This window comes from Pleurodeles waltl, chromosome 5 (genome assembly GCF_031143425.1).
Source record: "Pleurodeles waltl isolate 20211129_DDA chromosome 5, aPleWal1.hap1.20221129, whole genome shotgun sequence".
In the NCBI taxonomy this organism is placed as follows: domain Eukaryota; kingdom Metazoa; phylum Chordata; class Amphibia; order Caudata; family Salamandridae; genus Pleurodeles; species Pleurodeles waltl.
Window position 1 is genome coordinate 1,370,822,637 of NC_090444.1, and position 13,321 is coordinate 1,370,835,957.

Sequence of the window (13,321 nt, forward strand, 5' to 3'; positions counted from 1 at the left end):
GAGATGCAATGATGGACAACCCCCTTCATTTTTCAGGATAACAGGCCTGATTTGTGGGTCGACAGGCCTCCTATAAAATAGCCATATAATCTTGTGGAAGGTTAAGATACCTGAATTCTTGGACCTTAGGTGCAAATTGTCAGGTTTAGCTGCCCGGTATCCGTATACCTAAAATAAGCTTGCCTCTGTGTGAGAAGGTTCCCCACCTGAGTGGAAGCCTCTCGTGGGGACTGAATGACATTTCCATAAGGGGGAGTGCCAAGATTGTCTGGTCCACATTGGAGCAACTCGGATGAGGGTTAGTGGCATATGTCTGAGTTTCCTCAGCATGAAGCGAAGAAATGGAGAGGTGGAAAAGTGTAGGCAAATATCCATGCCCAATTCACCTATAGTGCCTTGCTCATGGACTGTGGATGTGGATACGGGCTGGTGAAGTTTGTGCATTTTGCATTTTCAGGAGGGGCAAACAATTTATCTTTCGGGTGCCCCAATGCTGGGAGCATGTGTGAAGAACCTGGGGATAGAGTTCCCACTTTTGTACTTGTTGATGCATCCTGCCGAAGAGGCCCTCATGGACCAAGATTTTTTTGAGCTGCGCCTCCACCTCCCCCCCCATCCCTTAAGAGAGACGTTTGTTGTAATGGTCATCTGAGGAACCGGGTAGGCAAAAGGCCTCCCTTGCACCAAGTTGCTGGTATTCCACCACTGCAGAGAGCGGTGATTGTTGCCTGTATCAATACTAGATATTCCCAGTTACCCTTTGCTTGATATCATTGAGTCATAAGACATTTTTGGAGGGGACATATGTGCAGCTTCATGTGTGGGGCCATAGCAATGTAGGAGGTCATCCTTCCTAAAGGGTGCATGACAATGAGACCTGTGATTTGACAACTGGGCTTAAACAGAGGGAGCACATTCTAAAAGGCTAAAAATCTTTGCTGGTCGGGGAAGACTTTCTCTGTGACCATATTTAAAATTGACTCTAGAAAGAGTTGTATTTTCAGCAGTTGCAAGTAGGACTTAGTAGAGTTCATGGTGAAACCCACGCTGTGAAGCAAATGCACCACTGTTTGAGCATGTGATCATGATCAGCCAATTTGACAAAGGAAAATAAATCAATTCCCTCCCTTCATGTTGCCACCATTGCTAGCTACTTGGTAAATGCGCTTGAAGCCAGAGTGACCCTACAGGGGAGTATTTAGAACTGAGGGTGTTAACCACTTACCTTAAAGCAGAGGTATCTCCAGTGAGAGAGGTGGATGGGAATGTGGAAACAGGCGCCTTTGAGATCGAGTGCAGTCATAAAGTCTCCCTGCTGAAGGAATTTGATGATGTCCTGAAGAGTAGTAATGTTGTGATAGGATAGAGGTCTGCCAAAGAGGATGGGTCTTAGAGAGCCATCCTTTTTGGGAATAAGGAAGTAGGGAAAGAACACCCTGCTCCTGTGGTGTTCTGAGGCTACTGCTTTTAAGGTGGCCTTTTGTAGTAGGGCCCGCACTTCATCCTGAAGAAGGTAGAGGTGTTTCTGACTGAAAATGTGTGTCTGAGAGGGTATGGTAGGGGCAGGGGTATGTAGTTCAATGCATTAGCCATGTTGGACCACAGCTAGGGCCCACTAGTCTGTGATGACTGCTTGGAGAACGAGGAAATCCGATAACCTCCTACCGACAGGTGACGTGATCAGGGTAGAGACAGTGCAAGTCACTGCTTGGAGATGGTAGCTTTCATGCAGCAGCCTCCTTTGCCTCTACCCATTTTGTACCTCTGTATGAGCCTCTTTTGCACCACCTTGTGGCTTGGTATTTGTTGTTGGAGAAAAATAATATATCCATGTACTACATAGATAACACAATTAGTTCTAATTCTCACAAACACTTTCGCAGCCAATCCAGCAGATCACTTCTCTCTGCACAAGCTAGCAGTCAGGTCCTCCACAGCACCAACCCCCCCCCCGCCCCCCCCCCCCCCTCCTTCACAGATCGATTTCAGCCCTGAGCCAAGGCTTCCAATCTGACCTTGCCTGGACAAACTTAAACAGGTGTTCAGATCGAATATGTGACAGAACAACTAGGTCCTAAACAACTATAGCCTAAACCACTACTGCTAAACAACTAAAAAGTCTCTACAACTAAGTACTGAACAACTACTGTCTGAACAACTATTGTGTCTGAATAACAATTGCCTGAACAACTAATATATATATATATATATTCTAAACAACTAATAAACCATAAAAACCAAAAGGAAAACCTTACCTTAAAATTAGTTGTTCAGGCAATTGTTATTCAGGCACAATTGTTGTTTAGACAGTAGTTGTTCAGTACTTAGTTGTAGAGACTTTTTAGTTGTTTAGCAGTAGTGGTTCAGGCAAGTAGTGGTTTAGACCTAGTTGTTCAGGATGTTTCCCGTTCAGATCCCACTCAGAGACCTTCCTAACTTCCACATTAGTTTTTCTCATCATCTTGTTCATTTATGCCTACACTGCATTTCTTTAAATTTGCTACTGTGCCTGTCGCATTTCTATGGGTGCCCATGTTTGGCACTTTGACATTTTGGCTGTGCTTATGTTGCATTTCTGTACTGCACATAAGGCCCAAAAACCAGTCACTTAGGGAAGAAGAAGCCTGTTTGTGTTTCGCACACAGTTTTCATGTTTGCTCTTCTTCCTTGCTGGCCAGCAAGCCTTGGTACCTACAAATACATTTCTAACTGTTCCTGAGCAGCTGCGGTGTCTGGTGGTTTTCTTTCATTGCTCCAGGGATGGGTTGTAAACGGTTTCCCCAACATTTGTAAGCCTGCTGTTGCCTTTGGTAGGACATTGGTTGCTTAGGCAAGTTGGCCTTTGCCTCCCCCTCTGGGCTGGTGTTTCTGAAAGGAGTCTGTATGGAAAGGACCGAAATGCCCCATTATTTTTTCCACCTTGATCCTTTTGAGCATGTCATCAACCTGAGGCCCAGAAAGGTGCTTCCTGTTAAACAGGAGGTTGTGGAGAGGCTGTTGTACCTCGGGTTTGAATCCAGAGTTACAGAGCCAGGCATGGCACCAGATCATAACATTTACGTTAATGCCCCTGGAGGCTGTATATGTGACATCCAACACACATCAGATGCTGGCGTTGGAGATAACTTTGCCCTCAGACATATTTTCCTGCTTCAACATCCTGTACAGATCAAGGATGTGCTTAAGTAGCTCCTCCATCTCCTCCCATTGTGCCCTATCATACCATGACAGGAGTGCAATGGAATTGGCTATTCGCCAATGGACTGTCATTCCTACAGCCACCCTCTTGCTTGCTGCATCTATGTTCTTGCTTTCCTAATCTGGAAGAGGACACTGCCCGTGGCCTGGGCAGAGGCAGTGTGTGCCCCCAGACAGCCTGAGTGAATCTGACCCCAGTATTTGCATAATCGGTTGGAGAGGGCTTAACCTTCTTCTCTACCCAAGGGGAGACCACTGTAGCCTTGACATGCTCTCTGAAGTTTTCAGGGGGGGATTTTAACTTGCTCTTGAACATGGGGAGAAAATGAACAGTGAACTCTGACTTGGAGAGAGAACCCCACAAAGGAATCACGCTTCTCTTGAGTGGCCTGAATATCCACCTTATGGAAGGCTGCACCTTCTGGCCGACCTCATGGTATGCTGTAGTGTCATTGTGGGTGAGGTCCTCACAGGATAATGATCACCTGGGGAATCCACGCTGTAGTTGACCCAGGGTCGTTGGTTATACCTTCATCTGTAGTAGGTTTAAAAGGCCGAAGACACCATATGGGCTACTTGGTTGAGAACCAGAGTAGCAAGACCACTCAGGTGACTGGAGGAGCCAGTAGAAGAAGGGTGCATGGGTGTGGTGATGGAAGAGGTGGAGGAAGTGGTGAGAGAGCTGATGGAAGTGGATTATTTGGTATGTGGGCAGGGCTAGTGGTTGTGTTCCTGCACTTCTTTGGTGTTGGTTCTGGTTAGGGAGGCATGGAAGGAGGCTTCCCTTCGAAAGTGAGTCTCCTTTGCAAGGAACATGCTGCAAAGGTGGCTGGGGAGCCGATTTTGCACACATCTTGCCAAGACATTGAAAGATACCTCATTCATAATGCTAAAAAGATAGCAGTGAGGCCGAAAAGAACTCATCAGGATCACTAGTAGCTTAGTCCTGAGTTTTCTTTTGAGTCTGTATGACAACCAGAGCAAGGGCATGTCTAATCATAGACGAGGACGTTCTGGCCATTAGAAACAAAATGACTACAGTTATTGACACCATAATACATCATACTCAAAGCAAGACTGACATTATAAAGCAAAAGGCCAGCCCTTCTATTCTCAAACTAGCTGTACCAAGCAGACTAGGCATTTCAGTACTGAAGGACTTTGCAGATCTGACTAGAAACTATACTTTGAATGCTATCAGTCTCGGTTTATTACAGAGAGATGTCTTTAGGCTTGTTTAAGGAATACTATGGGGGAGAAGACTATGAAATAGTTCCTCTCTAAGCTTAGCAAGAGACCACAGTCGAAGTGATGGATGGATATGGCTCTCGGTATGTTGAACCAAAGAGCTGCAACGGCCAGCTCCTAGCAAAGATATTGCCTCAATAAGCATACTCTCCAGAAATAATGCTGGCTTCAAGTGGTATATAAACAACAACATGGGATAGTGGTTTGAAACGTTTCGCATAATTGAAATACAAGAAATCTGGACCACAGAGCTACTAATGGTTTGATCCCTGGTAGCTAAGTACATGTTAGGCCAAGCAAGTGGAGGGCTTGTGATCTGGGAATCGACAGGTATGGTCAACACCAATCCTAAAGTAATATTTTACACAGACAGGGCCCTGCGAGCTGCATGCACAAAAGAAATGGAAAACTGGGTGGGCGCAAAGAAAAGATAAATCTTACTATCTAACTACCACCTTTTGAAAACAGTGATGTACTCACAGTAGAGAAGTGTTTATAATAAGGAGGAGTACCCTGATGTATTTATGCTCAATACAGTAGACTGTAATGCAAAAGTGACTTGTCATTTAGTCTGTGGACCTGTAAATGGAAGCTAGGATGAAGCATGGAAATACAAGATAACATGTTTAGTGAGAGACTGATGCATGCAGGAGCTCTCTACCTCAGTTGCTTTCAAATAACGTAGATGCCAGAGCGGTAAGAACTATGGGAGCTGCAAGATATTCAGCCCCTTCCCCCCGCCCTCATAACTACAATTTCTGTCTGCTAAAGCACTGCCACACTTGTCCCTATTCAAGTCAAGTCAAATTTATTGATGATAAGAACCATTATACAAATAGCATTAAAACATTTATCGCATAAAAAATCCATCATTTGTTTAAAATTGTGAGTTTTGGTAGGTACAGTGTGATATCATCACTTTAATCTTTACATAGAAAATAAAAAGAAAGAAGAAAGAAAGAAAAAAGTTTGTGCAATTGTTCTTACAAAGTTGATAAGACTGTGCATTGATTCTTATATTGTCTCCATTGTATTCAGTCTGTAACAGTTTGGCGACATGTTTGTGCTCCCAAACTACTGAAATGGTGCTGTAGTAGGCAACATCGTTCAAAGAGAAGTGTTATACAATTGCAGATAATGTGCACAATGGTTTTTTGAGCTTGGTGACACAATCTGCAAGTACTGACGTCCTATTGCTATCCATTGTGGGTGATCTAAGGTTGGAAACCCTCCTAGACGCTGTTCACGAATCTCAAATGCATGGTGTTAGCATAGTAAGTGCCCAGGTTTGACAGTTGGCCAAGAGCTTGATAAGATTCAGTAACACTACATGCATGCAAAGGCTTTGCAACGACGATTTTGTCTAAAAAAAATGGATACCTTCCACATGGAGCAATTAACTTGCTTCTTGAAGCCTGCAAATTATGTCAGCTAGACCCACAATTGGTTAATCTACAAGTTCCTTATGCACCTCCTTAAGTGCTCAGTGTTTATCAAAGTTTTTGAACCATTTGCCAGGTCCTACCAAAGTGGTTGGATGAGCCATCCTGGGCAGCTTTTAACTTTAAAAAACATTTTAAAAAGGCAACCTTATCTTGCAATAGATTGCTTGACTAAGCCAAATTCCAACCTGATTTGAGCTGATGAAGCATTTTGCGGCTCACAAAAGAGCTGCCTGTAGGTGTTTAGACTGAGTTTCTAATAGCTTTGTTTCTGTGCCACAAAGGGGCTCACAGCCATTGAAAATTGTCTATAGGAACTCTGTGCTAATAACTTTAGATAGTGGCAAAAATGTAGGGTGCATTAAGGCTTTCTTTAATGTCAATCAGACTGAGAGCAGAGCACCTGCTTTGTTTTTATTTGTGCTTTGCGGCCATAGTGGATTCCTTTGGTGTCTAAAAAGACTCCTAAATATTTTCAGCCTTGGTCACGAGATAATTTATGGTCTTTAGGTACCACAGGCCTGATTTTGTGGGCCTTCTGCTAAATACAGGCACTTTTGTTTTCTCTTAAATTATGCGCTCTTTGTAGGCCAACTTTGGTTTGACTCAGCTTTGCCTCTATTGACCACTGAAGTGTGCAGTGTTAATGGTTACTTGGTATGATTGACTATTGTGCTGCATGAAGGTAACAAAACCCCAAGTTGAGATTTACACTGGAAGTGACAAGGAATCGTGGAGAAGTGTTCGAGGTACTCAATCAGATAACCGTTGCAAGCTAGTTATACCAGCATTGATTGGTTTTACATATGCTGTTTTCCTTATCAATTTTAGCATAAGACACTTGAATTTTAAGGTACTATTGATTAACTCTTTGTACCAATGCTGGTTAATACACAGGTGATGTTCTGTGGTATTTTGCTTGGAAAACAGCTATTCTTCCGTCCACCAGTAACCACTTCTTTCCAGACTTCCTTCCCAGCAGACCTTTCACACTTACCTTTCCTCTTATCTAGCCACTCAGCTCTTCTATGCATACTGCAAGTGGAGTCGGTAGGTCCAGGAGGGAGCATTGTGGGCCTCTTTAGGTGGAGCGTAATAAAATAGTGTCATTGTCAAATTAAAGGGCCTAAGAGAACTCACACTGAAATGTGGGAGATGGTTTTGTAGCTGTTAGCCACAAACAGATTGAATAAGGTGGGAACATGTATACAGCCTTCCTTGATTTCACAAATGGCATCCACCACGTCTTGTTTTCCCTTTATTGAACAACTACCTAATTGTAATGATATGGTCTCTGGATCCTATTAGATGCGTAGATATACCCATTAACCTCAAATTGCCCCACCTTGGTCATCATTACTGATTGACTGATGGAGTTGAATGCTATCTCCATGACTATAGAGTGTTAGTACAAACCCTCAGTACGCCTGGAAAATATATTTTTATACATGATACAATTTGGGAGTTGCTGTTGCACTGCCGGACACTTTTTCTTTATGCCCAAATGTGGTATGCTTGCATTGCTGCCAAGACCTAGCAGTCTGGTTTGGTGCTTCCGGATCAGTCTGGTTTTGTGCCGGGGCGCTCGACGGCGCATAATTTGCGCACGTTCTTCGTGGTGCTGGGTGGTCTTGCGGCGGAGGATGAGGCTGCCGCAGTGTTTTTGGATGCGACGAAGGCGTTTGATTCCTTGTCGTGGCCCTATCTGTTTGCGCTGCTGGGCAGGGTTGGAATGAGTGCGCGCTTTATCAGGTTGATTCAGCTGTTATATATGGATCCGGTTGCGAGGATCCGGCTGAACGGTTGCATATCAGGCCCCTTTCCGGTGGTGCGGGGCACTCGTCAGGGATGCCCTCTATCCCCGCTCCTATTTGCTGTCGCGTGGAGCTTCTCGCGGCCTATTTGCGGCAGCACCACAATCACAGGAGGCTGCAGTTCAGGCAGCGGCCAATCTTGGTCTCAATGTACGCGGATGATATTGCGCTGTATTTGCGGGAGCCGAGGGGGAATCTAGACATTTTGCTCACGGAGGTGGTCCGCTTCGGGACTTTCTCTGGTATTGCGATGAATTGGTCTAAGTCAGTGGTGCTTCCTCTTACTGGCCGTACCGCGCGCTTTCCGTCGCGTTATCCTGTTGAATGGGCAGAGGGCCCAGTTCGTTATCTGGGGGTTTGGTTAAGCTGCAACATCGAAACCCTCTGGCTGGCTAATTATGGTAGGTTGGTGGATTGGTTGGAGGACAGGCTGGAGGTGTGGCGATCCCTGCCGCTTTCGCTGATTGGGCACATTGGCATCGCTAAGATGGTTGTATTGCCCAAATTTTTGTATTTTTTTGTTAATCTTCCGTTAGTGCTGCCCCAGGGTTTCTTCCGGAGGCTTAGATCGGCTATGGTGAGACTGGTGTGGGCCGGTGGGCAGCCCAGGATCGCATGGGAGAAGTTGACCTTGCCGTTTGAGCTGGGGGGGTTGGCTGCCCCTGATTTGGAGCTGTATTATTACTGCGCTCAGGCTCACTTTGCATACTATTGGATCCAACTGGTGCGGTATCTACCCCATCTTGCGGCCGAGAGTGATGCGGTGTGGCCGGACCGGCTGCCACGGGTGCTTGGGTGTATGTTCCGGACTCGTCCCAGGGGGGTGGCTACTGTTGCGTGAACGTCTGGGGCCTGGGCCGCTCTGCTGTGTAGATCGGGTGGCTGTGCGCCCTTTGCGCCCGCGATGCCTGTGCTGGAGGTTGCAGACGAGAGGATGTCTGGCGACACACGACTGCGTGATTTTCTCTCTGCTTCTGGGCTGTCTGTGTTGGGGGACTGGTTTGTTGATGAGCGTTTGCGATCCCCGGAGGAAGTGCTAAATGATGGAGCTGATAATGTGCTGCATAGGTTATACTTGCTGCGGATATACGCGATGCTCTAGGCGAGTTTTGCGGGTCGTCCGACTGTGCCGCGGACATTTCAGGCGCTTGAGTTATTGTGGCGCGCGCAGTCCCCGCGGCAGCTTGTTACGAAATTATATAGGTGCATGCAGGAGCAGCGGAGGGCGGTAGTGGAAGCTGCGCAGGCTAAATGGGAAGGGGATGTTGGGGTAGAGATTACTGATGCTATGTGGAGAAGCTGCTGCGTACACATGAGAGCACTGTCGCCCAATTATAGACTGAGACTCATACATTTTAAATTTCTACATCGCTTATATTATACCCCCTGTGGTATACGGGTGATGGGGCTGCGTGATGATGCGCGTTGTGAGCGGTGTCATGCTGCGGATGCTGATTTTTTGCACTTAGCGTGGACTTGTGGAGAGGTGCGCGCCTTTTGGGGTGAAGTGATGCATGTGATAGCTGGCGTGACTGCCCATTTCCCCAGTGATGGCGTTGCTGGGCCTGCTGGATGAGGTGCCGGTGGGGTGGAGACGCCTTGTGGGTATGCTGCTTTTGCTGGCGAACAGAAGAGTGGCGATCTGCTGAGGGCAGGGAAGGGCTCCGAAGGGATCAGATTGGCTGAGGGATGCTGTGTTCTGCCAGGAGCCCTAGAGACATATGGGCGCCTTTTTGTTCCTTTTTGGAATCCTCAGATTAATCTGAGAGAGTCTCTGTGGCGCGCGCAGGGCCAGGTATATGATGGGCTGGACTGGACATTGCTTCCGCATGTGCTGGAAATGTTGTTTGGGGGATGATTCCGCTGCGTGAGTCTGTTGAGCCGCCTCCGTCCTTCTGCTGTCGTGATCGTTGTTGGTTTGTACCCCAAGAGCTCCTGAATTGGACTCCTCCTGAGAGTGCGCTCTCTGCTGTTGCTATTGGTATGTGGAGGGGACAACACTTGGACTTTTGGCTTGGGCCTCGCTGGGACACTTGCTCATTGGACTTGTTGTCGGTTGTCCCTGAAATTATTGTGAGCACACCTATGAGCTATCTGTGATATGGTTATTGCTTCTGGGGTTGTTATTGTTGGTATATGTAACTTTGTACAAATAAATAAATAAAAAAGAAATAAAAAAGACCTAACAGTCTGTTTCTTGTGTCTATGTGTAGTGATCACATTCAGTTATCAAACCATATTAGAATGTACGACGGTCTGGACCCAGTGGTAAGGCGTAAACATCTTATGTTTAGATTGAAACAGCTAACGTTTTAAACTGCCACTGCAGGGCCTAAACAATGATAAGCGTTTTCGCCACCTCTACAAAGCTGACTGTATTTATTTTGCACATAATACTATGATGTGCAGCGTTTCATTCCTCTAGGTCTGTATATTTAGAGGGTTTTTTGTCTCAGCAAAAGTATTTGATGGTGATGAGACCCCATTGAGATTTTTATTTGTGTAAATAGGGAGCTGATGTATCATCACTTTTTCATGTTCTACATAGAAAATGAGTAAGACTTTAATTAAAACAGAAATAGATATTGAGGGTTAGATTTTAGTCTGCTGATGTCTAAAGTGTTGACTAAGGCTTTGAGTGTGAGGACAGGGAAGTAAACAAAGACGTGCGCATGGATGGCACATGGTAATAGGCTGCTAGTTACTGTGGAGGAGATAAGTGCCTCCAATCTCCTTCCATAATAGAACAGCATACTAAGTAAGTGCCATGATATCAAGGGGTAGAAACACACAGAAGCAAACCAGATGTTGAGTGTCATTGATACGCAATAATATGTAAACAAAATATCATCGAAGTAGTGCCATGTAATCTTGGGTTGCCGTTAAACATGTTATTATTGCAACTGCACGTTTATTGCAGAGTTCCTAATGCAGATTTTCCCACCAAGAATAAAGTCTACATGTATATCTTTCACACATTGGAGTGCTGAATCTGCTACCGTCATTGATTGCCTTGAGTGCTCCTAAGATCATTTATGAATCATATAAAAGTTGGAAATGTGCTTTGAAACACTGCTGTAATGCTATCGGAGAACATTTCTGAAGCTTTTCCTCAAGCTTGAGTCGGTTTTGGGCTGTTTCTGAGAGGGCAAACCCCATATCAGAACTTCTACTTACACATAGCCAGTATTTCCTCGGGGGTTAGTATCCAAACTACAACATTCTTACTGAACGTTCTAGCACTTTGAGGTCTCTGTGACCACCACATGCATGCCTATAATGTAACGAATACCACTATGATCTACTGCGTTGGGCAGTGGCCTTTTGTTCTGAAGCATTAATCCACAGTTCTTGTTTCATGCATTGTGTAGCTCTTGCAGTGCTTAATTTCTAAATAAAGAGGTGCCGGTGCCTAAAGCCCTCCTGTTAAAAATGCGGCTGCTGCAATTAACTGTGCGAACACGGAATACTGAGGCAGCGTAATCCTGAACCATCTCGGGCCTCTTCAATCTATATAACGTCACTACCTGCCCCTTCAGCTCACTCTTGCAGCTTTCTGCATTCTTCCTTTGTAACGCTTTTTCGTTTTTCCCTTCATCCGTCTTTCCCATATGTGTCTTTTGCCCGCAGCAAATCCTTGAGGCAGAAGACCAAGCCCCGGCCCTCAAAAATAAGTGCCGGTGCTCAGCACCGGAAACAACAAGCACAAATTAAGCACTGAGCTCTTGTCATCACACTGTATCTTACCTTTGTAAGATAGAGAGAGCTTCGTTCGTCTGCATTCTTCTGAGAAAGAGAGCCTGGATGTACACCGAGATATATCTCTCCAGCTGCTGATTCAGCACAAGGAACTCTGAATAGCCTTCCTCGAAAGGATTGTGTTCCCTATGGCAAGAGAAGAGCAAATTGCTGTAACATGTTCAGTGGCATCACATGGACGGCGTGGGATTTAATGCAAACAAGGAAACTGTAAGTAAGTAAAAATGTATTAGGCAAAAGTTTTTAAAAACCATATCATACATTAAAATAAAATTACATATATGTAGATGCCACAGTAAACCCCATAAAACCATTAAAACCACAGATGATTTATTCATATGATGTATCTGAATGAATTAGCAAGATCTGCACTCCGTCCGGTTTTGTGCACCTTGAGTAAAATGTATAAAATGGGAATTCAGAATTGCATCAGTTGAGTTAAAACAGGCAATGACAGCCTGTCTGCTAGAACGAATAATTTGTTGGTGCCATAGCTCTTTCAGCAAGCACCTCACTTTGCTCATGAGGCCCAGGCAGATACAGAGTAGGTGGCCGACATTCTCCTCTGCTGCTTGACAGTCTGCATATGCATGGTTCTTTGTTCCGGAGCCAGGGCCTAGTCTCAGCTTGTCCAGGGAGAAGACCAAAGCCATACATAATAAAAGACTCCTTTAACCGCCTGGACTACCCGGTGTTCAAGTACGACAGAGGTTAAGGGTTTGCATCCATTTACAACTGTCCAGGTGTGTGATCTGGTCGACAGAGACTCTTTATCATTGACCACAGAGATTTTTTTTTAGCTATCCCAATTATTAGTTTGTTGAAGGCTCCCTGCGAGAGTTTTGAATCCCATAATGATCAAACCTGCAAGTCGTCGATTGCAATGTCTTCAATTTCATGCCAGACGGCTTTGTTCAGGTGGTTATCCAGCGCAGATTCTATTTGCTTCTAAGTTTTAAAATATGTCCCCTTTCTGACGAATTGTTGGTTCACTAGGCCAAACTCCAGATGTGTTGGGGAGGAGGCGAATGAGGAGCCTAAAATTGTTTGTAAAGATCGAATTCACAGTCCAGGCTTCTTTGCCTCGTAGAGCCACACTTGCGTAGGATAGACTTTGGACTCATTTTGCAACTATTACATTTAGAAGCAGTGTAAAACTTTGGCCATCCAGGGATCTCTGTAGTGTTTGGAATGCCATGGAAAATGGACCCACCACTGCCAATATTGGTAGTAAAAAGCAGCCATGAATTAGGGTGAACTGGGTGCATCACACCCTTGGGCCCTGGTGCCACAACATCTACTGGACTATAAATAGGCACGCGCCTGAACAAATGCATGTATCTAAGGGGAAAAACATGCATCATCAAAACATACCTGTTAAACTTGTCAACCATAGGGTGGTCTTACCCCAAACCTTTTGCCTGCTTGCCTCCCAATTTTGCTGAATAATTTTTTGTTGGACTTGGGACTCTATGCACTTTACCACTGCTAACTAGTGCTAAAGTGCTTGAACTCTCCCTAAAACATTGGTTTGATTGGAATGTAAGTCTCTTGTAGAGTGGTACAACATATACCCAGGGCCTGGAATTAAATACTACCAGTGGGCTTGCATCAATTACTGTGCCGCCCACTTAAGTAGCCCTCTATGGAACTTAGGTGTGACCTGATGGGCCATCCTGGGAGGATGGGAGGGAGGAGCTAGGCACAGTTTCACACTTACATCTGAATATACTGTGTCCTGCCTCCACACAAAGGGCTGCATACTCCCCTGTAGTATGTCTGGAGCCAGGGTAGGAAAGGAGGGCGTCTGTACACTTCAAAGACCATTTTTTGAATTCTCCCCCACTTCAAAGGCACCAC

At 45.3% G+C, this 13,321-nt stretch overlaps 1 protein-coding gene across 1 annotated transcript in view; it reads right to left on the reverse strand.

The window, feature by feature from the left end:
- LOC138296482 (uncharacterized) overlaps window positions 1-13,321 on the reverse strand; it is a 1,064,486-nt gene that overhangs the window by 800,393 nt on the left and 250,772 nt on the right. Inside the window, exon 14 of the mRNA XM_069235627.1 lies at window positions 11,450-11,587. Within this exon, the coding sequence (XP_069091728.1) occupies window positions 11,450-11,587 (138 nt within the window). The remainder of the gene's footprint in view (window positions 1-11,449; window positions 11,588-13,321) is intronic.